This window comes from Coloeus monedula (assembly GCF_965178545.1).
Source record: "Coloeus monedula genome assembly, chromosome: 39".
NCBI lineage: Eukaryota > Metazoa > Chordata > Aves > Passeriformes > Corvidae > Coloeus > Coloeus monedula.
In genome coordinates, this window is record NC_138819.1 from 1,954,988 (window position 1) to 1,979,470 (window position 24,483).

General features: G+C 64.4%; 3 protein-coding genes across 5 annotated transcripts; 2 read left to right on the top strand and 1 right to left on the bottom strand.

Annotated features, from left to right (window-relative positions):
- Window positions 1-99: 99 nt before the first annotated feature.
- Window positions 100-9,936, bottom strand: PORCN (porcupine O-acyltransferase). The gene is made up of 13 exons (XM_082300252.1): window positions 9,776-9,936; window positions 8,943-9,135; window positions 8,345-8,388; window positions 7,546-7,733; window positions 6,537-6,667; window positions 5,685-5,699; window positions 4,739-4,864; window positions 2,575-2,675; window positions 2,400-2,476; window positions 1,758-1,821; window positions 1,075-1,160; window positions 505-615; window positions 100-411 (listed from the first exon to the last, which is right to left on the bottom strand). The coding sequence occupies exons 1-13, from the start codon at window positions 9,909-9,911 to the stop codon at window positions 310-312; spliced, it is 1,374 nt and encodes a 457-aa protein (XP_082156378.1). The 5' UTR covers window positions 9,912-9,936; the 3' UTR covers window positions 100-309.
- A 628-nt stretch (window positions 9,937-10,564) lies between these two features.
- CDK20 (cyclin dependent kinase 20) lies at window positions 10,565-15,549 on the top strand. Its single transcript, XM_082300387.1, has 8 exons — window positions 10,565-10,659; window positions 11,176-11,289; window positions 11,668-11,856; window positions 12,424-12,545; window positions 12,629-12,691; window positions 13,062-13,185; window positions 14,509-14,664; window positions 15,279-15,549. The coding sequence occupies exons 1-8, from the start codon at window positions 10,585-10,587 to the stop codon at window positions 15,474-15,476; spliced, it is 1,041 nt and encodes a 346-aa protein (XP_082156513.1). The 5' UTR covers window positions 10,565-10,584; the 3' UTR covers window positions 15,477-15,549.
- A 360-nt stretch (window positions 15,550-15,909) lies between these two features.
- On the top strand, window positions 15,910-24,340 carry GATA1 (GATA binding protein 1). Of its 3 annotated transcripts, none has more exons than XM_082300384.1 (6): window positions 15,910-16,020; window positions 19,402-19,571; window positions 20,140-20,298; window positions 21,893-22,038; window positions 22,741-22,866; window positions 23,978-24,340. In XM_082300384.1, exons 1-6 carry the CDS (start codon window positions 15,974-15,976, stop codon window positions 24,302-24,304), a joined length of 975 nt encoding a protein of 324 aa, XP_082156510.1. In that variant the 5' UTR covers window positions 15,910-15,973; the 3' UTR covers window positions 24,305-24,340. The 3 variants fall into 3 exon arrangements, with proteins under 3 accessions (XP_082156510.1, XP_082156512.1, XP_082156511.1); XM_082300386.1 differs by lacking the exon at window positions 15,910-16,020 and adding an exon at window positions 18,296-18,336; XM_082300385.1 differs by lacking the exon at window positions 15,910-16,020 and adding an exon at window positions 18,436-18,536.
- Window positions 24,341-24,483: the final 143 nt, after the last annotated feature.

Below are 24,483 nucleotides of genomic sequence, written 5' to 3' on the forward strand. Positions count from 1 at the left end.
GGGGCGCCATGCGCCCCTCGGTCCCGCCCCTCGCACTCCCATTGGCCGCCCGGAAATGATTGACAGGAACCACAGAGGCGAGGCTTTATCAGTCCCAGAGCGGCTGCGTGACATCACTTCCGCCCGGGAAAGGCGGGAAACGCCACGAAGCGGAAGTTGAAACCATCGAGAGGCGCTTCCGGCGGCGCGGAGCGGCCCGCGCGGGGCGGAGCGGCCGCGCTCTCGGTGGCGCCCGGTCCTCCCAGCGGCCCCCAGCTTCTCCCAGTGTTCCCAGTTCCCCCCGGTGGCTCCCAGTGCCCTCCCAGAGCCTCAGCGCAGCAGCCGGGCCAGCACCCAGCAGCCCAGCGTCACCCAGTGACTGGCCCAGTTCAGCTCCGACCACTTGCGCACCGTGTAGGCCATCCCGTAGCCCTGAGGGGACAAGATGGCGTCGGGGGGAGGGGGTCACAACATCGGGGGCGCCCCCAAACCCTGGGGAGGCTCTGGGGGGTCTCGGGGTCCCACCTGCTCTTCCACGGCGTCCTCAGCCTCCATGTCGAACAGGGCGCCCAGGTAGGACAGGTGGAACAGGGCCAGGGCACCCAGGGCCCCGTTCAGCGCCCGCACCCACAGCGTCTGCGGGGACCCCGGACCCCTTCAGGGACCCTCTAAACCCCTGCAGGGATCCCCCAAATCCGCCCGTGTTCTCCACCCACACCCACTCTGTCTGTGGGACCCCCAAACTCCTCCAGAGGACCCCCCCAAGGAACCCCCAAATCCCTCCATGGAGTGCTGACACCCACAGCGTCTGCGGGGCCTCCCAGGACCCCTGAGTCCCCTTGGCCAACCCCCAGGGACCCCCAACCCTCCCCCAAATCCCCTCAGAGCCCCCCCAAACCCTCTGCCCTCTCCCTGGGACACCCAAATTCCTCCACCCAGAGATCCCCAAACCCCCCTTCCTTCCCCAAACCATCCCAGAGACCACCCTGGGGCCCCCGACCTGTCTGAGCCCCCCCCCCCAAGCTCCCCAGGGCCCCTCAAAGCTCAGCACCCTGCCCCACAGGTTGTGTCCCCCTCAGGGACCCCCCATCTCACGTCCTTGTGGCGGTGGGCGCAGCGCGGGGGGCAGCGCTTGGACAGCACGCAGGCGTCAAAGATGGCGGCCAAGCGCTGCCTCAGGGCTGGGCGGGACAGGGGGCGTGGTCAGAGCGAGCCACGCCCACCACGGACCACACCCCCAGCCCCGCCCACGGCTACCGAGGCCCCGCCCACATTCATAGGCCCCGCCCATGCCCCACCTATTCACATCACTCTGAGTGACAGCATTGAAACCCCACCCATGAGCCCTCAGCCCCGCCCATCCAGGGCCACACCCACATCCCCAGCCACGCCCACCCCAGAGCCACACCCTCATCCCCAACCCTGCCCATCCAGAGCCACACCCACATCCCGGCCCCGCCCACCCCAGAGCCACGCCCACATCCCCAACCCTGCCCACCCAGGGCCACACCCACACCCCCAGCCCCACCCACCCCAGAGCCACACCCACACCCCAGCCCCGCCCATCCAGGGCCACACCCACATCCCCAGCCCCGCCCACATCCCAACCCCTCCCACTCCTGATCCCACCCACCCCTGCAAGCCCCACCCACCCCTTTAGGCCACGCCCACATTCAAAGCCCCACCCACTCTGTGCCCCACCCACCCCCTCCCACCTCAGGTGACCCCGCTTGGCCCCGCCCCTTCCTGGCCCCGCCCCTTAAAGGGCCAGCACTGACCGTGCTCGGCGTAGGTGATGAGGCCCAGGGAGAGCAGCACAGCGGCCAGGTGGAAGCTGAGCCCCTGCGGGGACAGCGCGGGCTGGGGGCTTTGGGGGAGACCCCGGCTGGGCTGGGGGGCTCTGGGGGGCTGGGGGAGTTACCACAGAGTTTCTGGGGGTTCCTCGAGGGGGTTTCAAGGAGTCCCAGGGTGGGTTTGGGGGCCCCAGGGGGGAGTTGGGGACGGTTGCGAGGGTTTGGGGGTCCTGAGGTTCTCATGGGCAGGGGGACACTGGGGGGGTTTGGGGTCCCTCATGTGCAGCAGGGTGCTGGGGGGCCCCTGGGTAGATTTTGGGGGAGTCTCAGGGTGGGTTTTTGGGGTTCCCAGGGGGGTTTTGGGGTCCCTCATGTGCAGCAGGGTGCTGGGGGGAGGTTTGGGGGTTCCCAGGGTGGGTTTGGGGGGGTTTGTGGGGATTTGGCGTCCCTCATGTGCAGTAGGGTGCTGGGGGGAGGTTTGGGGGGGCATTTGGGGGTTCCCAGGGTGGTTTTTGGGGTGTTTGGGGTCTCTCACATGCAGCAGGGCACTGGGGGGAGGTTTGGGGGGTATTTGGGGGTTCCCAGGGTGGTTTTGGGGGTATTTTGGGGGGATTTGGGGTCTCTCACGTGCAGCAGGGCGCTGGCTGCGTAGGTGCCCAGCACGGCGGCGAAGGTGCCCAAGCGCCGGGCGGTCTGGAACACATCTGCCCGGGGAGCCCAGTCACACCAGTACCAGCCCCAGTACCAGCCCCAGTGCCCCGCAGCGCCCTCCCAGTGCCCCCCAGGCCCTCCCAGTGCTCACAGGTGTGCAGCCAGCGGGACATGGGCAGGTTCCAGTTCGTCACCACCTCGGCCATGGAGCGAGGCAGCTCCACCCGCAGCGGCCGTGACACCGCCAGGTCCCTGGGGGGACAAGGGCACAGGGGGGTCACAGGGGGCAGGGACACACCCAGGGATCAGTGTCACACCCAGGGATCAGTGTCACACACGGGTCAGTGTCACACACAGGGGTCAGTGTCACACACACAGGGTCAGTGTCACACCCAGGGATCAGTGTCACACACGGGGTCAGTGTCACACAGGGGGTCAGTGTCACACACAGGGTCAGTGTCACACACACAGGGTCAGTGTCACACACAGGGGTCAGTGTCACACACACAGGGGTCAGTGTCACACACAGGTCAGTGTCACACACGGGGGTCAGTGTCACACACACAGGTCAGTGTCACACATGGGGTCATTATCACACACAGGGTCAGTGTCACACACAGGTCAGTGTCACACACGGGGTCAGTGTCACACACACGGGGTCAGTGTCACACCCAGGGGTCAGTGTCACACACACAGGTCAGTGTCACACACAGGGTCAGTGTCACACAGGGGTCAGTGTCACACACCCAGGGGTCAGTGTCACACACGGGGTCAGTGTCACACACAGGGTCAGTTTCACACACGGGGTCAGTGTCACACACACAGGTCAGTGTCACACACAGGTCAGTGTCACACACACAGGGGTCAGTGTCACACACGGGGCCAGTGTCACACACAGAGGTCAGTGTCACACACGGGGTCAGTGTCACACACAGGTCAGTGTCACACACAGGGATCAGTGTCACACACAGGTCAGTGTCACACACAGGTCAGTGTCACACACGGGGTCAGTGTCACACACACAGGTCAGTGTCACAGACACAGGGTCAGTGTCACACAGACAGGTCAGTGTCACACACAGGGATCAGTGTCACACACACAGGGTCAGTGTCACACACACAGGTCAGTGTCACACACACAGGGTCAGTGTCACACACAGGTCAGTGTCACACACACAGGTCAGTGTCACACACAGGGGTCAGTGTCACACACAGGTCAGTGTCACACACACAGGTCAGTGTCACACACAGGGGTCAGTGTCACACACGGGGTCAGTGTCACACACAGGGGTCAGTGTCACACACACAGGGTCAGTGTCACACACACAGGGGTCAGTGTCACACACACAGGGTCAGTGTCACACACACAGGTCAGTGTCACACACAGGTCAGTGTCACACACACAGGTCAGTGTCACACACAGGGTCAGTGTCACACACGGGGTCAGTGTCACACACGGGGTCAGTGTCACACACAGGGGTCAGTGTCACACACACAGGGTCAGTGTCACACACAGGGGTCAGTGTCACACACAGGTCAGTGTCACACAGGGTCAGTGTCACACACAGGTCAGTGTCACATACACGGGGTCAGTGTCACACAGGGTCAGTGTCACACACACAGGGGTCAGTGTCACACACAGGGGTCAGTGTCACACACACGGGTCATTGTCACACACAGGGGTCAGTGTCACACACGGGGTCAGTGTCACACACAGGGTCAGTGTCACACACACAGGTCAGTGTCACACACAGGTCAGTGTCACACACACGGGGTCAGTGTCACACACACAGGGGTCAGTGTCACACACAGGGATCAGTGTCACACCCACAGGGGTCAGTGTCACACACAGGGGTCAGTGTCACACACAGGTCAGTGTCACACAGGGGTCAGTGTCACACACAGGTCAGTGTCACACACCCAGGGGTCAGTGTCACACACGGGTCAGTGTCACACACAGGTCAGTGTCACACCCACAGGGGTCAGTGTCACACACAGGGGTCAGTGTCACACACAGGTCAGTGTCACACACGGGGTCAGTGTCACACACACAGGTCAGTGTCCCACTGGGGTCTCGCTGTGATTTTGGGGGGTCACTGCAGGGGGTTCTCATCACTGGGGGTGCCTGTGGGGAGTCCCTGTCACCACAGGGGGAGCGTGTGGGTGTGGTCAGTGGCCCTGTGGGTGTGGCCAGTGTCCCTGTGGGTGTGGCAGTGGCTCTGTGGGTGTGGCCAGTGGCCCTGTGGGTGTGGTCAGGGGTGTCCCCCGCCCCCGCCGTGCCCCCGGGCAGGCTCTTTGGTGCCCCCGGGCCCTCACCAGTGCAGGTGGTCGTGGTGCAGCGAGCAGCCGGACCCCGCCAGCGTGGCCGTGGCCTCGGACAGGAAGGCCACGAAGTAGTTGCTGAAGTGGAAGGAGAGGGCGCTCTCGTAGGCGTGGAGCCACCTAGCGGCCGGGAGGACCCGGGGAGCAGGGGAGGGATGGGGGAAGAGGGGAGTTGGGGGGGCGTGGGGGGGTGTGGGGGGGTGTGGGGGGATTTGGGGGGGTTTGAGGGAAAATGGGAAAGTTTGGGAGCACAGGAAGGGTTTGGGGGGATTTGGGGGGGACATGGGGGAGTTTTTGGGGGACATGGGGATTTAGGGGGATTGTGGGGAGGTCATGGGGGGATTTGGAGGACAAATGAGGGGTTTGGGGGATTTGGGGCAGATATTGGGGGTTGTGGGGGAAATGGAAGGTTTGGGGGAATTTTGGGGGGAAACAGGAGGTTTGGGGGGACATGGGGCAGTTGGGGGGGATTTGGGGGTGTCAGGGAGAGTTTGGGAGGAGAATGGGGGTTTTAGGGGCATTTGGGGGGCACAGGGGGGTGGTTTGGGGGAACGTGGGGGGTTGGGAGCACAAGAGGGGTTGGGGGGGTCACAGGGGGGATTTGGGGGGACACACATTAAGGTGCCACCCCCCATCTCGTGTCCCCTCAATGTCCCCCCCCCCATCCCCGTGCCCCCAAATCTCTTCTGACCCCCCTGGGCCCCCCCCCACCCCCCCAGCGCCCCCCAGTTCCCCTCGGGCTCCCCAAACCCCCCCCCCATCCCTCTGTGCCCCATCCCTGTCCCACTCCCACCCCAGAAACCCTCAAACCCTCTGGGCCCCCCCAAAATCCCCCAAGCCCCTCAAATCCCCCCTGAGCAACCCAAAATCCCCCCAAACCCCCCAAAATCCCCCCTGGGCCCCCCCAAAATCCCCCGAGCCCCCCAAAATCCCCCCTCACCTGGCAAAAACGCTCCTGGGCAGCACCGGGGGGAACAGAGATGTCAGTGGGGGGCGGTTGGGGGTCCCTGGGGGATTTTAGGGTTCCCTGGGGGGGTTGAGGGACCCCCAGGGGACATTCAGGGGATTTTGGGAGTTCCCACAGTGGTTTCGGGGTCCCTGAGGGGAACTGGGGGTCCTGGGAAGGGTTTTATGGCCCCCCCAAGAGGGTTTTGCGGCCCTTGGTGTGGTTTGGGAACTGTTGGGTGTTTTGGGGGGTCCTAGAAGGGTTTTAGGGGTCCCCAGGAAGATTTGGGGGTACCTGGGATGCTCTGAGGGTCACTGAGGGGCAGCTCAGGAGTCCCAGTGCAGGTTCAGGGGTCCCCAGGGTGGGTTGGGGTTCCCCAGGGGTGTTTGGGGGTCCTTCGGAGGCTCTGGGGTCCCTGGGGAATTTGAGGTGTCCCCGGGGAGGGGTCAGGGCTCCTTGGGGGCGGTTGGGGTCCCCAGGAAGGGTTTGGGGTCCCTGGGGGGAATTTGGAGTCCCTGGGGGGGGGAATTGAGGTCACCAGGGAGGGTTTGGGGTCCCCTGGGGGGAATTTGGAGTCCCCAGGGAGGGTTTGGGGTCCCCAGGGAGGGTTTGGGGTCCCCTGGGGGGAATTTGGAGTCCCCAGGGAGGGTTTGGGGTCCCCAGGGAGGGTTTGGGATCCCTGGGGGGAATTTGGGGTCCCTGTGGGGATTTGGGGTCTCACCTGCACAGGCCCGTGTCCCAAAGGGGGATGGGAGCAGCGGGGCCAGGCGGGTGCTGGGGGGTTTGGGGGTCCCAGGGGGGTTTGGGGGTTCCGGGGGGGGCTCAGGGGGTTTGGGGGGGTCTCACCTGCGCAGGGCCCGCGCCCCGTAGAGGGGCAGCAGGCTGGAGAACAGGAACGGGGCCAGGCAGGTGCTGACCAGGAGGCAGAGCAGGGCCAGCCCCAGGCTGCGCAGCCCCTTCCGCGCCCAGGCCGCGCTCTGGGCACAGCGGGGGCTCAGCCCAGCGCCCCCAAACCCGGCACCCCCCAGAGACCCCCAAACATTGACACCCCCCAGAGACACCCCCAAAACCCAGGACCCCAACACTGACACCCCCAGACCCCCCCATCCCCGCTCACCCCGTGTCCCCCAAACCCTCAGTGTCCCCAAACCCGCCCAGCCCCCTCCCCTGCTGCCCCCCAAACCTCCCCCTGCTCCTTAAGCTCCCTCCAATGCTCCTCAAAGCCCCCCCAGTGCCCCTTGTTCTCCACCAAATCCCCCTTTGCCCCCCAAAATTCCTCTTTGCCCCCAATTGCTCTTTTCTCCTCTTTTTCTCCCATTCCCTACTTTTTCCCCATCCTCCCTTTTTTCCCCCAAGCCCCTTTTCCCCCTTTTCCACCTCCAATCCCAGATTCTTCTCCTTCAAACTCTCCCTTTCCGCTTTCTCCCCCAATCCCCCATTTCTCCCCCAAATCCCTTTCTTCCCCCCCAAATCCCTTTTTCTCCAAATCCCCTTTTCCCCCCAACCTCTCTTCCCAATCCCGCATTTATCCCAATTTCCCTCTTCCTCCCCAATCCTCCTTTTCTCCCCCCATCCTCCATTTCTCTTTTCTAATCCCACTTTTTTCTCCTTCAATCCCTTTCCCCCCCCAAAATCCCCATTTCCCCTCAATCCCCCATTTCCCCCAATCCCCATTTCTCCCCACTTCCCCCCATTTCCCCCCATTTCCCCCATTTCCCCCCAATCCCCATTTCCCCCCATTTCCCCCCAATCCCCATTTCCCCCCATTTCTCCCCATTTCCCCCCAATCCCCATTTCTCCCCATTTCCCCCCAATCCCCATTTCCCCCAGCCCCCTCCCCGTCCCCACCCCGTACCAGGGGTGGCCCCTCCACGGATCTCAGGTAGGCCCCGAAGGGCTCCCAGGGCCCGAAGACGACGGAGCCGGGCGAGCAGAGGTAGCCCAGGACCTGCGCGGGGCTGGGCTCCCCCCGCGCCCCCCCGGCCCCCCGGTCCAGGTCGAAGCCCAGCGACACGGCCTTCATGGCCACCACCATCTGTGCCCCTGGGGACCCCAAAAATCAGCGGGCACCCCCAATTCGGGGGCGTCCCAAACTCCCCAGTGGTCTGGGGGATCAGGGGAGGGGAAGGAACTGGGGGTCCCAGGGGTCTGGGGGCTCGAAGTGGGGGGAACTGGGGGTCCTGGGGGAAAGGGGAGGGTTGCCTTCATGGCCACCACCATCTGTGTGCCTAGGGACCCCAAAGTCAGCAGGCACCCTGAACTGGGGGGGCCCCAAAATGTGAGCGAAGTCACTGAAATGTGGGGTGGTCCCCAGGGGTCTGGGGGCTCAAAGCGGGGGGGGGGGGGAGGGGCTGAAGGTCCTGGAGGGAAGGGGAGGGGGTGCCACATTCAGGGCCCCCCATCGGTACCACTGTGGGACCCCAAAATCAGAGGGGTCCCCAGGGGTCTGGGGGGGCTCAGGGGAGGAGGGAACTGGGGGTCCCAAGTGGGGTGGAGGGGACAGGATCTGGGGGTCCTGGGGGGAGTGGAGGAGGGGGTCTCATCCCTGCCAGACCCCAAAATCGGGGGGACCCCAAAACTGGAGGGATCCCCAAAGCGTGGGGGGGCACAGGGATCTGGGGGTCCTGGGGGGAGGGGAGGGGCGGGGGTCTCACCTCGCATCTTGTGCCAGGTGACCGTGTCCACCATGTGCAGCTCCCTGCGATGGGGGGCTCCCAGTTACTCCCAGTTCAATGCAACCAATGCTCCAGTTTATTCCAGTACTCCCAGTCCTTTCCTGCTCAATGCTCTCAATCCTTCCCAGTTGCTCCCGGCTCTTCTCAATTCCTGCCCAGTTCTCCTTCCAGTTGCTCCCAGCATCCTCCCAGTGCCCACAGTCCCTTTCCCAGCATCTCCAAATCCCCTGCCCAGCACCCCCAAATCTTCTCCCAGTGCCCCAGATCACCCCAAACCCCCTCCCAGTGCCTCCCATTGGCCCCAGTCCCCCTCACAGCACCCCGTACCCCATGAGCAGGTAGCTGAGGCAGAGCCCCCCCAAACCCCCTCCCAGTGCCCCCAAACGCCCTCCCAGTGCCCAAATCACCCCAAGCCCCCTCCCAGTGCCCCCCAGCACCCCGTACCCCATGAGCAGGTAGCTGAGGGCAGCCAGGGCGAGGCAGAGCCCCTCCAAACCCCTTCCCAGTGCCCCCAAACGCCCTCCCAGTGCCCAAATCACCCCCAAGCCCCCTCCCAGTGCCCCCCAGCACCCCGTACCCCATGAGCAGGTAGCTGAGGGCAGCCAGGGCGAGGCAGAGCCCTCTCTGGGCGCGGGCCCGGCTCAGGAGCAGGGTGAGGACGCAGAGCCCGCTCAGCAGGGCCACCCACAGCGCCTGCGCCCCGAAGAAATGGTGCAGGGCCAGGAGCCCCCCAGCCGCCGCCCCCGCGTGCTTCCCCCCCCGCGGCAGGGCTGTGCAAGGGGGGATCAGGGGGGTGCCCCACAGCCCTGGGAACACCCCCAAAACCCCCGGGTGTCCCCTCACCCCAAAACCCCCAAATCTGGACCTCTGGACCCCCCGGCCCCCTGGTGCCCACAGATCTCCGAATCTTCCCCTCCCTGCCAGAGCCCCCCTCCGGACTCCCCCGAGCCCCCCCAGACTCCGCTGGCCGCCCCCAGCTCCGGGACCCATCCAGATCCCCGAGACCCCCCCCCCACCTCCCAACCTCCCCCCGGGACCCCCCCTCACCTCCCAACCTCCCCCCGGGACCCCCCAGCTCCTCCCAACCCCTCGAGTCCTCTCAGCCGCCCAGGACGCCCCCAGACCCCGAAACTTCCAGACACCCCCGTGCCCCCCCAACCCCCCGGGACCCCCCGATGTTCCCCCACCCTCCGAACTCTTTCCGCACTCCCGGCCCTCCCCGCCCCGGTCCCACTCACGGATCCGCTGCAGCACCCGGCTCCCTCCAGATCCCCCCAGGACCCCCCAGACCCCCGGATGTCCCCCCAGCCCTCGGCCTCCCCAGAGCCACGGTTCCGCCCAGACCCTCGGGTGCCCCCCAACACTCTGCCCCCCCCAAAACCCCCGGCCCCCCTCTCCGGCCCCACTCACGCAGCCGGTGCAGCAACCGCGCCCCGAGGCAGAGCAGCAACAGCGGCCAGAGCTGGGCCAGGCCCTGGCGCGCCGTGGGCACCACGCAGCCGGGCAGCACCTGCGCCGCGAACTCCCGCGGAGGCAACGCCGCCATCCCGACCCGAGCGGGGCTCGGTGGGTGCCGGTATCTCCCAAAAAAACCCCAAATGCCCCCAAAACCCCACCAAATCCCCCCGCCCGCGCCTCGCCCGGCACCGCCGCCCGCCCGCCTGAGGGGAAAGGGGCGGGGCCCCCGCGCCTACCAATCAGCGCCCCTCGTGCCTCCCCGCGCGGCCGCGCTGACCAATCAGAGCGCGGCGCGGCCAAATGGCGGCGCGCGACGGGGCGGCCGTTGCCAAGGGCGGGGCGCGGTTGCCGGGGAGCGGGGGATGCCGCGGGGGCGGGGCCTGGTTGCCAAGGGGCGGGGCTTTGTTGCTATGGGCGGGGCCTCGTTGCCAGGGAGCTGGACCGTGTTGCTAGGGGTGGGTCGTGTTGCTAGGGGCGGGGTCTGGTTGCTAGGGAGCTGGTCGGGTTGTTAGGGGCGGGGTTTGTGGTTAGAAAGCCGTGGATGGTTACTTAGGGACGGAGCCTGTTGCCCGGGAGCGCGTTGCTAGGGGCGGGGCCTAATTACATGGAGCGGCGGTGATTGGCTGTTGCGAGGGCTGGTTGTCAGGGGCGGGGCCTGTCGCCATGGCAACCAGATGAGGCGGGGGCTGCGCGGGGAATTGTGGGCAGGTGGAGGCCCGACCCCGGCCCACAATGCCCCGCGCCGGGCCGGTGGCCCCGGTATGGAGCGGTACATCGTGCTGGGCCGCATCGGCGAGGGCGCGCACGGCGTCGTCTTCAAGGCCAAGGACCGGGAGGTGGGGCCGGAGGCGTGGGGCTGTGGGGCCGGGGGCGTGGGGGCCGTGGGGCCGTGGGGGCCGGGCCGTGGGGCTGTGGGGCCGGGGGTGCCGTGGGGCCGTGGAGCTGTGGGGCCGTGGGGCTGTGGGGCCGGGCTGTGGGGCTGTGGGGCCGGGGGTGCCGTGGGGCCGTGGAGCTGTGGGGCCGGGCCGTGGGGCCGTGGGGCTGTGGGGCCGTGGGGCTGTGGGGCCGTGGGGCCGGGGCTGTGGGGCCGGGCTGTGGGGCCGTGGAGCTGTGGGGCCGTGGAGCTGTGGGGCCGGGCCGTGGGGCCGTGGAGCTGTGGGGCCGGGCCGTGGGGCCGTGGGGCTGTGGGGCTGGGGCCGTGGGGCTGTGGGGCCGTGGGGCTGTGGGGCTGGGCTGTGGGGCCGGGGGTGCCGCGGCCGGTCGGCCCCGAGCGCTGGGTACGGCCCGTGTGGGGGGGAGCGGGGGGCGCGGGCCCCCCCAGAGCCCCCCAAACCCCCCGTGTCCCCCCTCAGACCGGGGAGCTGGTGGCCCTCAAGAAGGTGCCCCTGCGGCGCCCCGAGGACGGGGTCCCCCCCCAGACCCTGCGCGAGATCAAGGCCCTGCGGGAGATCGAGGACCACCCCCATGTGAGAGACCCCCGGACCTCGGGGGACCCCCGAAACCCTGGTGCCCCCCCAGACCCCCCGGACCTTCACATGAGCGGCCTCTGCCCCCAAAACCCCGGGTGAACCTCGCCGCCCCCGGGAACGCCCTGTGCCCCCCAAACCGCCCCCGGTTTCAGGGTCACCCCCGCTTCTGGTGTCCCCCCCGTGTCCCCCCTGTGACGCCCCCGCGTCCCCCCCAGTTTCAGTCTCCCCTCGATGTCCTCCCCGTCGCTGATCCGGTTCCAATCCCGGTGTCCCCCCCAGGTGGCTCTGTCCCCGATGTCCCCACTGATGTCCCCATTAATGTCCTCATTGATGTCCCCACTGATGTTTCCCCTGTCCCCGCCGCTGTCCCCGCAGGTGATCCGGCTCCGGGCCGCCTTCGCTCAGGGTCCCGCCGTGGTTCTGGCTCTGGAGCTGCTCGTGGGGGACCTGGGGGGGCTCCTGCGCGCGGCCCCCGCCCCGCTGCCCCTGCCCCGCGTGCGGGCCCTGCTCGCCATGACCCTGCGGGGGCTGGGCCACGTCCACCGGCACCGCCTGCTGCACCGGGTGAGCACCCCGAGAGCGGGGGGACCCCAAAAACGGGGGGGGGGAACAGGAATGGGGGGCACAGTCACTGCTTCCTGCACAGGGTGAGCCCCGAAATTGGGGAGGACCCCAAAAATAGGGGAGGGAACTCTGAAACTTGGGGGGGGGGGGGGGGGGAGGCTCCAGCAGCACCTCCCACACCATGTGAGAACCCCAAAATTCTGCAGGTGGGATGCCCGAAACTGGGGGAGCACCCAGAAACTGGGGGGGGGGGGGACACCCAGGCAGTGGGGGGACCCCAAAATCTGGGGGGGGACGCTCAGGCAGCTGTGGGGCACCCCAACAGCAGGGTGGGCACCAAGACCTGAGAGGGACCCCGAAATCTGCAGGGGGATCGCGGGTGTTGGGGACACCCCAAGAGGTTCAGGAGCCCCCCAAGATCGAGGGGGGCACCCCAAAACCGGGGCAGGGACCTCCAGCCCGTGGGTGCAGCAGGACCCCGTTCTCAGTCTGGGGCGCACTGGGGGGCTACTGGGGGGTACCCCGAGTCTCGGGGGGGCCCCCCGTGACCCCGATTTTGGGGTGCAGGACCTCAAACCAGCCAATCTGCTGCTGGACAGCGCCGGGCGCCTCAAGCTGGCGGATTTTGGGCTGGCGCGGGTGCTGGGCCCCCCCCCGGGGCGCCCCTACAGCCACCAGGTGGCCACCAGGTACCGGCTTTTGGGGTGTCCCCTCCCCGGGATGTCGGGGTGCCCCCCCAGAAACCGAGGACCCCACCCCCCCCCTTTTCCAGGTGGTACCGAGCCCCCGAGCTGCTCTACGGCGCCCGGCACTACGACGAGGGCGTGGATCTGTGGTGAGTCCCCGCTGTGGGGGGGCTCCCCCGGGATTTTGGGGTCCTCCCCAGGGTCTTGGGGTCCCCATTCACCCCCTGTCCAGCCCTGCTTGATCTTGGGGTCCCCTTTTGGGTTTGTAGATCTCCCCGAGACTCCTCGGTCCCCCCACTCTGTGATTCTGGGGCTCCCTTTGGTGCCTGGGTGCCCCCTTGGGATTTTTGGGGGGGTCCCTCTGCGTTTTGGGGTCCCTCCTGTTTGGTGCTGGGGGTTTCCCATTTCTGGGCTCGTCTCCTGGATCTTTGGGTGCCTCCCAAGCATCAGGGCCCCCCCAGATTTTGGGGGGTCCCTCTGGTATCTCGGGGTTCCCCCCTGATGCCGGGGTCCCCCCAGGGCCGTGGGCTGCATTTTTGGGGAGCTGCTGACCCTGTCCCCGCTGTTCCCGGGGGAGAACGACATCGAGCAGCTCTGCTGCGTGCTCAGGGGCCTGGGCACCCCCAGCCCCCGCGACTGGCCGGTACTGGGAGCACTGGGAGCACTGGGGGAGGGAGCGAGGGGCACTGGGAGGGACTGGGGACACCGGGGGCACTGGGGGAACTGGGAGCACTGGCGGAGGGAGTGAGGGGCACTGGGGGCACTGGGAGTACTGGGAGCACTGGCGGAGGGAGTGAGGGGCACTGGGGGCACTGGGAGGCACTGGGGGCACTGGCGGAGGGAGTGAGGGGCACTGGGAGCACTGGGGGAAGAAAGATGTGAAGTAGCTGTGCTGTGTTCTGAGGGGCTTGGGGGCCTCAGGACTGGCCAGTGCTGGGAGCACTGGGAGGCACTGGGAGCTCACTGGGGGCACTGGGAGCTCACTGGGGGCACTGGGAGCTCACTGGAGGCACTGGGTGCACTGGAAGGCATTGGGGGGCCCTGGGAGCACTGGGAGGCACTGAGAGGCACTGGGAGCTCACTGGGGGCACTGGGAGGCGCTGGGAGCTCACTGGGGGCACTGGGAGGTACTGGGAGGTACTGGGAACACTGGGAGGCACTGGGGGCACTGGGAGGCACTGGGGGCATTGGGGCACTGGGAGCACTGGGGAGCACTAGCTCATACTGGTGGCTGCTGGGAGGGACTGGGAAACCTCGGGAAGGTGTTGGAGGGTGCTGGAATGGTGCAAGGGTGCATTTGGGGTTACTGGGAGGCTACTGGACCATACTGGGGTGTACTGGGAAGCTCTCAGGACATGGTGTGATATAATGGAGGCATACTGGAGGTTACTGGGAGATACTGGGGTGTTGCTGGGGAGGATTGAGGGTTATTGGGGGGGATACTGGGAGAAACTGGGGCATCCGGGATGTGCTGGGAGATACTGGGAAATGCTGAAAGTGCACTGAGGGTTACTGGGGGGCTTACTGGGAGAAACTGGGTGGCTGCTGGGAGCTACTGGGCAGCAGTTGAAACGTGCTGGGTGTTACTGGGATATTTCTAGGGAGCACTGGGGGTTCCTGGGGAATTACTGGGAGCTACTGGATTTTATTGGGAGCTACTGGGAAACCCCAACAGCATGTTGCGAGATACTGGTATTTTCTTGGAGAGCGTTGAGGCTTAGTGGGAGGTACTGGGAGGAACTGGGGGGGTACTGGGAGCTACTGGAACATACTGGGGCATTACTGGGGTACACTGGGAGATACTGGGAAACCCCAGGAATGCCCTGGGTCATCTTGGGGTGCTCTGGGAGCTGTCAGGCAGCCTACAGTGGTTTCTATGGGTGTGCCCACGTCTGTACTGGTTTATACTGGTCCATACTGGTTTATACTGGTCCATACTGGTTTACACTGGTCCGTCCCGCCGCAGGAGCTGGCGGAGCTGCCGGACTTCCCGAAGCTGCGGTTCCGGCCGCAGCCGCCGCCGCCGCTGGAGCTGCTGGTGCCGGGCGCCGACGCGGCCGCGCTGGACCTGCTGCGGCGGCTGCTGCGCTACCGCGCCCGCCTGCGGCCCCGGGCACACCAGGTCAGGGCAGGGGGGCACTGGGGGGGTTTGGGGGGTCTTGGGGGAGGTTTGGGGGGTCCCAGAGGGGTTTGGGGGGTCCCAGAGGGGTTCTGGGGAGTTCTGGAGAGTTTTGGGGTTCTGGGGTTCTCCTTGTTGGAGCCACTGGAGCCCCGGACTGGCCCCAGTGTGGCGCCTGCTGCGGTTCTGTGCCCACCTGCACCCCCGGGTGCAGCAGGTGAGGGGCGGGGGGGCATTGGGGGGTCCTGGGGGGCATTGGGGGGTCCCAGAGGGGTTTGGGGGGTCCCAGAGGGGTTTGGGGTTCCGGGGTGCCCCTGATGGAGCCCCACATCAGCCCTGCTCAGGTACCAGGTGAGACCCTGGGTGGGTTTGGGGAGATTTGAGGGGATTTGGGGGGTCTGGGGGTCCCGGGAGGCCGGGGGGGTCGGGGGGGGCCCAGGTGGGGTTGGGGGGGGGGGGGGTCCTGGGTGTGTTTTGGGGGGGGTCCCGGGTGTGTTTTGGGGGGGGTCTCAGGGATTGGCAGCCCCAGGACCCTCGCTGGGGGGGTCACTCAGCTCCCCCTCGTTTCCCCATTTCGGGGGGGGTCCTGCTCCCCCTGAGTGCTCCCCTCCCCCCAGGCCCTGCTGCACCCCTTCTTCTTCGGCCCCCAGGAGCTGACCCCGCCCCCGCCCCCGGGGGGGCCCCGGCAGCCCCCCGACTTCAGCCTGGACACGGCCCTGGAGCTGCCCCCCCGCGCGGCCCTGAGACCCCTCCCCGTGCTGGGAGACCCCCGGGAGACCCCCACTGACCCCCCTGTAATGGGGGACCCCCACTGACCTCCCTGTAATGGGAGACCCCCACTGACCCCCACTGACCTCCCTGTAATGGGAGACCCCCACTGACCCCCACTGACCCCCCTGTTCTGGGGGACCCCCGGGAGACCCCCACTGACCCCCACTGAACCCCCATCCCATTTCAGGGGACCCCTGATGAGCCCCCCCGGGGGTCTCTGGGACCCCCACTGCCCCTCCCCCCCCAGCGTGGGGGACCCCGGGGGGCTCTGGGACCCCTCCCCCACCCTGGGGGACCCCCCTTGAGCCCCCAGGGGTGCTCTGGGACCCCCTTAATTTGAGGGGGGGCACCCAGACCCCCGGATTTGGGGGGACCCCAGACCCCTGGACCCCTCCCAGCCCCCCCCAAGCACCAAAGCAGCGCCGGGAGCGGCGAAAATGGGGGAAATTCAACCCCAAAACGTCGGGTTTGGGGCCGAAAACGTCAGATTTGGGGCCGAAAACGTCGGGTTTGGGGCCGGCAACGCGGCAAGAGATGAGAAATGCACAGACTGGACCTGAAACCGCTGGATTTGAACCCAAATCCCAGGTGAGGGCAGCAGATTTGGGGGGAAAAATCTCATTTTGGAAATGTGAGGCTGAAAATCTTCATTTTTGGGCTGAAAATTCCCAAGTTTTGGTAGAAAATGTCCAATTTTAGGTTGCAAATCCCCGGTTTTAGAGTGAAAAGTTTCAGTTTTACTTTCGTAATGCCAAATTCAGCTTAAACCTCCCGATTTTGGGTTGGGAGTCCTAATTTTGGGTCAAGATCCCCAGTTATGGGTTGAAAGTTGTAATTTTGAGCTGAAAAATCCCGGTTTTGGGGTCGATAATGGAACTTCCAGGCTGAAAATTCCAATTTGGGGCTGCAAAGCTCCAGTTTTGAGACTGAAAATACCAAATTTGGAAGAAAAAGGCTGATTTTGGTCCCAAAAATGAGACTTTTGGACCAAAAAATATCAAAGTCTGGATATTGAGGTGAAAATTCTCAGTTTGGTGACTGAAACGCCCAGTTAGGGACTGAAAATAGCAATTTTAGGTTAAACTGCCTGATTTTGGGGTTAAAACACCCAATTTTGGGGCTCTCAGCTCCATTTCTCCCTGAAAACGCCAATTTTGAGGCCAATAAATGTCAAATTTGGGGCTGAAATTCACTGGTTTGTTGCCAAAACAGTGGAATTAAGGCTGAAAAAATCTCAATTTTGATGCCAGAATGGTGAATTTCAGGCTGAAAATCCCCAATTTTGGCTGAAAATGCTGAATTTTACCCTGAAACCTCAAATTTTAGGCTGAAAGTCCTGAACTTGGGTTCAAAGAGCTCAAATTTTAGGTTGAAAATCCTGGATTTTACCCTGAAACATCAAAATTTGGGGCTCCCAGCTCCGTATTTCTTTCAAATGCATTCTGAGGAACTCCAGGCCTAAAAATGCCAAATTTGCAGTTCAAAATCCACATTTTGATGCTGAAAAAAGTGAACTTGAGGCTGCAAATCCCAAATTTTTACTTGAGAACCTGAAATTTTAGGCTGAAAATTCTGAATTTTTCCCTGAATCCTCAAATTTTGGGGCTTCCAACTCCATTTTCCCCTCAAAAACGCTCTTTTTGAGTATTTGGAGGCCTAAAAATGCCAAATTTGGGGCTCAAAATCCCAGTTTTGCTACTGAAAAAAGTGAATTTCGGGCCAAAAATCTGAGATTTTTACTTGAAAGCCTCAAATTTCATGCTGAAAACCCTGACTTTTGGGCAAAACTGTCAAATTTTAGGCTGAAAATCCTGATTTTTTTCCCTTGAAACTTCCAATTTTGGGGCTCCCAACGTCTCTTTCCCCGTTACACTCTGAGTATTTAGAGGCCTAAAACTGTCAAATTTGCAGATCAACCCCCAAATTTGGTGCCAAAAGAACTCATTTTGGATTGAAAATCTCAAATTTTGGTTGAAAACCTCAAATCTGAGGCTGAAAGATCCTGAATTTTGGGTCGAAACCCTCAAAATTCGGGGCTGAAAACCTCAATTTTGAGTCTGAAAGATCCTGAACTTCCAGCCAAAACTCAAAATTTGGGGTTTAAACTTTCAAATTTTGGGCTGGACCTCTCAAAATCAGCTGGAAATCCCAAATTTTGGGCCGAAATCCTCAAATTTGGGGTGTCAGGCCTCAGTTTGGAATGTCAGGCCTTGAGTTTGGGGTGTTGGGCTCAGAATTTTGGGCCAAAACCCTGAATTTAGGTGTCAGGCCTGGAATTTGGGGTGTCAGGCCTGGATTTGGGGTGTCAGGCCCCAATTTGGGGTGTCAGGGCCTGGATTTGGGGTGTCAGGCCCCAATTTGGGGTGTCAGGCCCAAATTTGGGGTGTCAGGCCCAAATTTGGGGTGTCGGGCCTGGATTTGGGGTGTCAGGCCCAAATTTGGGGTGTCAGGCCCAAATTTGGGGTGTCGGGCCTGGAATTTGGGGTGTCAGGGCCTGGATTTGGGGTGTCAGGGCCTGGATTTAGGGTGTCAGGCCCGGAATTTGGGGTGTCAGGCCCGGAATTTGGGGTGTCAGGCCCCAATTTGGGGTGTCAGGCCCCAATTTGGGGGTCGGGCTCCCGTTTGGGGCCCAAAGCCCGGCGCCGGGGGTGCCGCGCTGAGCAGGCCCTGCCCTCCCCGGGGGGGTCCCCCCGCTCTGGCCGGGGCTGATAAAGGGCCCCGGCCCCGCCCGGCCCCCCCAAACCAACCGCCGGGGCCCCAAAATCAGATAAGGCCTTATCAGCCCCCGGCAGCCCGGGGCCGTTACCGCCCCCCCCGCCCCCCCCGAACCCCCAAAATCCCCCAAAACCTCCCCAAATCTCCCCCCAAAATCCCCCCAAACCCCCCAGGCTCCCGCAGGACCAGGTGGGCTGAGACCCCAGAGCCCCCCAAACCCCCCCCTTCACTCAGGGCCCCCCTAAAATTTTTTGGGGTGTTGGAGGGGGGGGGTGTCAGGCCGGGGTGGGGTCCCAGAGCCCCTCCCCCCCCGCCCAGCCCCAGGGCAGGGCCCGCCCCTCCCCCGCCGTGTCCGTCCGTCCGTCCGAGCGGGGACACGACGGCTCCAGGTCAGGGAGCCCCCGGGATTTGGGGGATCCCCCCGGGATTTGGGGGAGTCGGGGGGGGCGGGACCCCCAAAGAGCCCCCCCGGGGCTCAGGGAGGGGGAAGGGGCTGTGGGTGCTGATTTGGGGGGGCAGCCGGGGGGCTGAGACCCCCCCCCCCCCCCCATTTGGGGGCTTTGGGGTTTGGGGGTCCCCGGGGGTCTGGGGGCTGATTTGGGGGGGGGGAAGGGGGCGCTGTGACCCCCAGGGGCTGGGGACCCTCCCCTCCCTATTTTGGGAAGCTGAGGGTTGGGGGGGCTGGGGGTGACTTTGGGGGGGCCACACTGGGGGTGCGGCGTTTTGGGGTGCCCACGGTGCTGATCTGGGGGGGCACTTGGGGAGTTTGGGGTGGGGGATTTGGGGGGGCACTCAGGGGTTTTGGGGTGCTGATTTGGGGGGATTTGGGGGGGCACTCGGGGGGTTTTGGGGTGCTGATTTGGGGGGGCCACTCGGGGGGTTTTGGGGTGCTGATTTGGGGGGATTTGGGGGGGCACTCGGGGGGTTTTGGGGTTGGGGTTTTGGGGTACTGATTTGGGGGGGCACTCGGGTTTTGGGGTGCTGATTTGGGGGGATTTGGGGGGGCACTCGGGGGTTTTGGGGTGCTGATTTGGGGGGGCACTCGGGTTTTGGGGTGCTGATTTGGGGGGGACTTTGGGGGGCACTCGGGAGGTTTTGGGGTGCTGATTTGGGGGGCACTCGGGGGTTTTGGGGTGGGGGTTTTGGGGTGCTGATTTGGGGGGGACTTTGGGGTGCTGATTTGGGGGGGCACTCGGGGGGTTTGGGGTGCTGATTTGCGGGTTTGGGGTGCTGATTTGGGGGGGTCTCCCACAGGTGCCCCTGCCCCCCCCCGAGCCGGGTTTTGGGGCCCCCCATGGAGTTCATGGCGTTGGGGGGGCCGGAGGGGCCCCCCCCGTTCCCCGACGAGGCCGGAGCCTTCCTGGGGCTGGGGGGGCCCGAGGGGCTGGAGCCGGGGGGGCTGCTGGCCCCGTACCCCCCCGCAGGTAGCCCCCCACCCCCGTGTGCCCCCCAAAGTGCCAGCCACCCCCAGGGCCCCCCTCTGTCCCCCCAAAGCCCCAAGAACCCCCCGTGTCCCCTCAGGACCCCCCTGCCGAGCCCCCCCCGTCCCCAATACCCCCCCGTGTCCCTGTGGCCCCTTCCCCCGTGGCCCCCTGAGCCCCCTCCCCAGTGTCCCCCAGTACCCCTCCCCCCTGCCCCCAGTATCCCCAGTGTCCCCCCTGTCCCCAGTATCCCCAGTGTCCCCCAGTACCCCTCCTCCCCTGTCCCCAGTGTCCCCAGTGTCCCCAGTGTCCCCCCAGTGTCCCCAGTATCCCCAGTGTCCCCCAGTACCCCTCCTCCCCTGTCCCCAGTGTCCCCCCTGTCCCCAGTGTCCCCAGTGTCCCCAGTGTCCCCCAGTACCCCTCCCCCCAGTGTCCCCCCAGTGTCCCCAGTATCCCCAGTGTCCCCCCTGTCCCCAGTATCCCCAGTGTCCCCAGTGCCCCCCAGTACCCCTCCCCCCTGCCCCCAGTATCCCCCAGTATCCCCAGTCTCACCCGGCCCGTGTCCCCCCAGGCCGCCTGTCCCTGCTCCCCTGGGCTGAGGGGGGGTCCCTGGGGGGCCCCTCCTGGACCCCTCCCCCCCCGGAGCCCCCCCGGTTCCTGGAGCTGCTGCAGCCCCCGCGGAGCCCCCCCCCCCCAGGGCCGCTGCTGCCGCCGCCCTCGGGCCCGTGCGGTGAGACTGGGAGCACTGGGAGGGACTGGGGGGCACTGGGAGGGACTGGGAGCACTGGGAGGGACTGGGAGCACTGGGAGCACTGGGAGGGACTGGGGGGTCACTGGGAGGGACTGGAGGGCACTGGGGGGCACTGGGAGGGACTGGGAGCACTGGGAGGGACTGGGGGGCACTGGGAGGGACTGGGAGCATTGGGAGGGACTGGGGGCACTGGGAGCACTGGGAGGGACTGGGAGCACTGGGAGAGACTGGGAGGGACTGGGAGCACTGGGAGGGACTGGGAGTACTGGGAGCACTGAGAGGCACTGGGAGGGACTGGGGGGCACTGGGAGGGACTGGGGGCACTGGGAGCACTGGGAGGGACTGGGAGCACTGGGAGGCACTGGGAAGCTTGCTGGAGCTTGTACTGGTTTATACTGGAGCCTGTGTTGGTTTATACTGGGGCCTGGACTGGTTCATACTGGGGCACAGATTGGTGTGTGTTGGCTTGTACTGGTTTATACTGGGCCATAGTGGTGCATGCTGGTCAGTGTTGTGTTACGGAAGTGGCTACTGGTTTATACTGGTTTATACTGGTGTCTGTTGTTTCATAGTGGTCTGTACTAGTTTATACTGGTCCTTACTGGTTTATACTGGTTTCTATTGGGTTGTACTGGGCAGAGCTGCAGGAGCACCCTGGGGTGTGTGCTGGGCTGCCGTGTCCTGCCTTGTACTGGTTTATACTGGTTTATACTGGTGCAGGATATCCCATAGCGATCTGTGCTGGTTTGTACTGGTCTCTACTGGCTCATACTGGTTTACACTGGCCCATACTGGTTTATACTGGTGCAGGATATCCCATAGTGATCCATGCTGGTTTGTACTGGTCTGTACTGGTTCATACTGGTTGATACTGGGCAGAGTGTGGGAACAGTGAGGGGCCTGCTGGGGTGCCCAGTTGTTTTACTGGTCCATATTGGTTTGTACTGGTGTGCACTGGTTTGTACTGGTTTAAACTGGTTTATAGTGGTTGGTACTGCGCAGACGGGGTGAGCTGGGGGTGGGCACTGGGATGGGCACTGGGATGGGCGCACAACCTCACAGCGGTCCGTGTGGGCTTATACTGGTTTGTACTGGTCTGTGCTGGTTATTACTGGTTGATACTGGTTTATAGTGGTCCAAACTGGTTTGTACTGGTCGATACTGGTCTGAGTGCAAGAACTGGGGGTGGACACTGGGGTGTGCACGGGGGGGGGCATCGCCCTACAGGGGCCTGGGGGGTTTCTCTTGGTCCGTACTGGTCCCTACTGGTCCCTACTGGTCTATAGTGGTCCATACTGCTCCGTACTGGTCCCTACTGGTCCTTACTGGCCCACGCTGGTCCCTACTGGTCCGCACTGGTCCTCACTGGTCCGTACTGGTCTATACTGGTCCGTACTGGTCCATACTGGCCCGTACTGCTTCGTACTGCTCCTTACTGCTCCTTACTGCTCCTTACTGCTCCTTACTGGTCCCTACTGGTCCTTACTGCTCCATACTGCTCCGTACTGGTCCTCACTGGTTCTTACTGGTCCATACTGGTCCTTACTGGTCCTTACTGGTCCGTACTGGGCAGAGGCGCGGGAGTGTGTGAACTGCGGGGCGACGGCGACGCCGCTGTGGCGCCGGGACGGCACCGGGCACTACCTGTGCAACGCCTGCGGGCTCTACCACCGCCTCAACGGGCACAACCGGCCCCTCATCCGCCCCAAGAAGCGCCTGGTGAGCCCCAGATCCTGCCGGGACCCCACAGGCACCCCCTGGGACCCCAAAACCGCCCCCGCGTTCCCAAAACCGCCCCCGCGACCCCAAAACCGCCCCCGCGTCCCCAAAACCGCCCCCGCGTCCCCAAAACCACCCCCGAGTCCCCAAAACCACCCCCGCGACCCCAAAACCACCCCCGCAACCCCAAAACCGCCCCCGCGTCCCCAAAACCGCCCCTGAGACCCCAACCCCCTTCCAAGGACCCCAAAGTTCCCCCAGACCCCTCATCCCCCCCAGTTCCTGCCCCAAATCCTCCACAAATCTCAGATTGCCCCAAATCCCCTCCTTACACCCCAAAACTGCCTCCAGTCCCCCCCAATTCCCCCAAATCCCCTCTAGTCCCCCCCAAACCCCTCCTTACACCCCCAGACCCCCCTTCAGTGCCCCCAAATCCCCTCTCGTCCCCCCCAAACCCCTCCTTACACCCCCAGACCCCCCAATCCCTCCCAAATCCCCATCTAGGCCCCCCCCCACCCCCCCAAATCCCCCCAAGCCCCTTCTTGCCCTTCCAAATCCCCTTTTAATCCCCGCAAACCCATCCTTGCGGCCCCAAATCCATCCCAAACCCCCTCTAGTCCCCCCCCATCCCCTCTAAGTGCCCCCCAATCCTCCTCTCTTGCCCCCCAATGCCCCAAATTTGCCCCCTGCCCCTTTCCCCAGCTGGTGAGCAAACGTGCGGGCACCGTGTGCAGCAACTGCCAGACCAGCACCACGACGCTGTGGCGGCGCAGCCCCCGCGGGGACCCCGTCTGCAACGCCTGCGGGCTCTACTACAAACTGCACCGGGTGAGGGACCCCAAAACATCCCTAAAACACCCCAAAATATCCCTAAAATACCCCAAACCCCGTCTGCAACGCCTGCGGGCTCTACTACAAACTGCACCGGGTGAGGGACCCCAAAACATCCCTAAAACACCCCAAAATATCCCTAAAACCACCCCAAACCCCGTCTGCAACGCCTGCGGGCTCTACTACAAACTGCACCGGGTGAGGGACCCCAAAACATCCCTAAAACACCCCAAAATATCCCTAAAACCACCCCAAACCCTGTCTGCAACGCCTGCGGGCTCTACTACAAACTGCACCGGGTGAGGGACCCCAAAACATCCCTAAAACACCCCAAAATATCCCTAAAATACCCCAAACCCCGTCTGCAACGCCTGCGGGCTCTACTACAAACTGCACCGGGTGAGGGACCCCAAAACATCCCTAAAACACCCCAAAATATCCCTAAAACCACCCCAAACCCCGTCTACAACGCCTGCGGGCTCTACTACAAACTGCACCGGGTGAGGGACCCCAAAATCGCCCCAAATATCCCTAAAACACCCCCAAATACCCCAAAATATCCCTAAAATACCCCAAAACCACCCCAAAATGTCCCAAAACCACCCCAAACCCCGTCTGCAACGCCTACAGGCTCTACTACAAACTGCACCGGGTGAGGGACCCCAAACCCACCCCAAAATATCCCTAAAACACCCCAAAATATCCCTAAAACACCCCAAAGTACCCCAAACCCACCCCAGAACTCCCCAACCCCCCAAAATGCCCCCAGAGCCCTCAATTTCTCAGCTCAGGGGGGGCCAGGGGGGGACTGGGAGGGAATTTTTGGGGCTCCCCTGGGGCTCCATTGCTGGTGGGGGATGGGATCACAGTGGGGGGGTCCGGACCCCCCCGGGCTTTTGGGACCCCCATTTCCCCCCCTCCCCCCTCCCCCAGGCGAACCGGGGGTTCCGGGACCACCCAACCCCCCCAACTCCCGCAGCGTGGGGGTGTCAGGACGGATTTTTGGGGTCCCCAGTGTTGAAGGGGGGTTGGGATCTCTGGGGGGGGGGGTCCAGGCCCCCTCCCCCCGGGTTTTGGGACCCCCCTGAACCCCCATTCCCCCCCCCAGGTGAACCGGCCGCTGACCATGCGCAAGGACGGGATCCAGACCCGCAACCGAAAGGTCTCGGCCAAGGGCAAGAAGCGGCGCCAGGGGGGGGGCGCCGGCCCCGGGGGGGTCCCCGAAACCTCGGCGGGGCCCCCCCTGCCCCCCCCCGCGCCCCCCCAGGCCCCCCCCGAGGATCCGGCCGCGCTCTTCACCCTCGGGCCCCTCGTCCTGTCCGGGCACCTCCTGCCCTTCCCCCCCGCCGGACCCTTCCTGGGGGGCGCCGGGGGGAGCTATGCGGCCCCCCCGGCCCCCAGCGCGGCCCCCCCCGGGCTCAGCCCACAGCTCTAACGGGGGGATCCCAGTACAGTTTGGTATCGAAACGGAGCCCGACTCAGGCCTTGTTCTTTGCGGGTGCGCTGGGGGGGGAGGGTGGGAGTGGGGGGGGGTCGTGCTCCCCCTGCGAGGTGGGGGTGGCGTTTTGGGTGGAACCACGAAAATCCTGATTAAAAGGTGCTCCCCCGCCATGG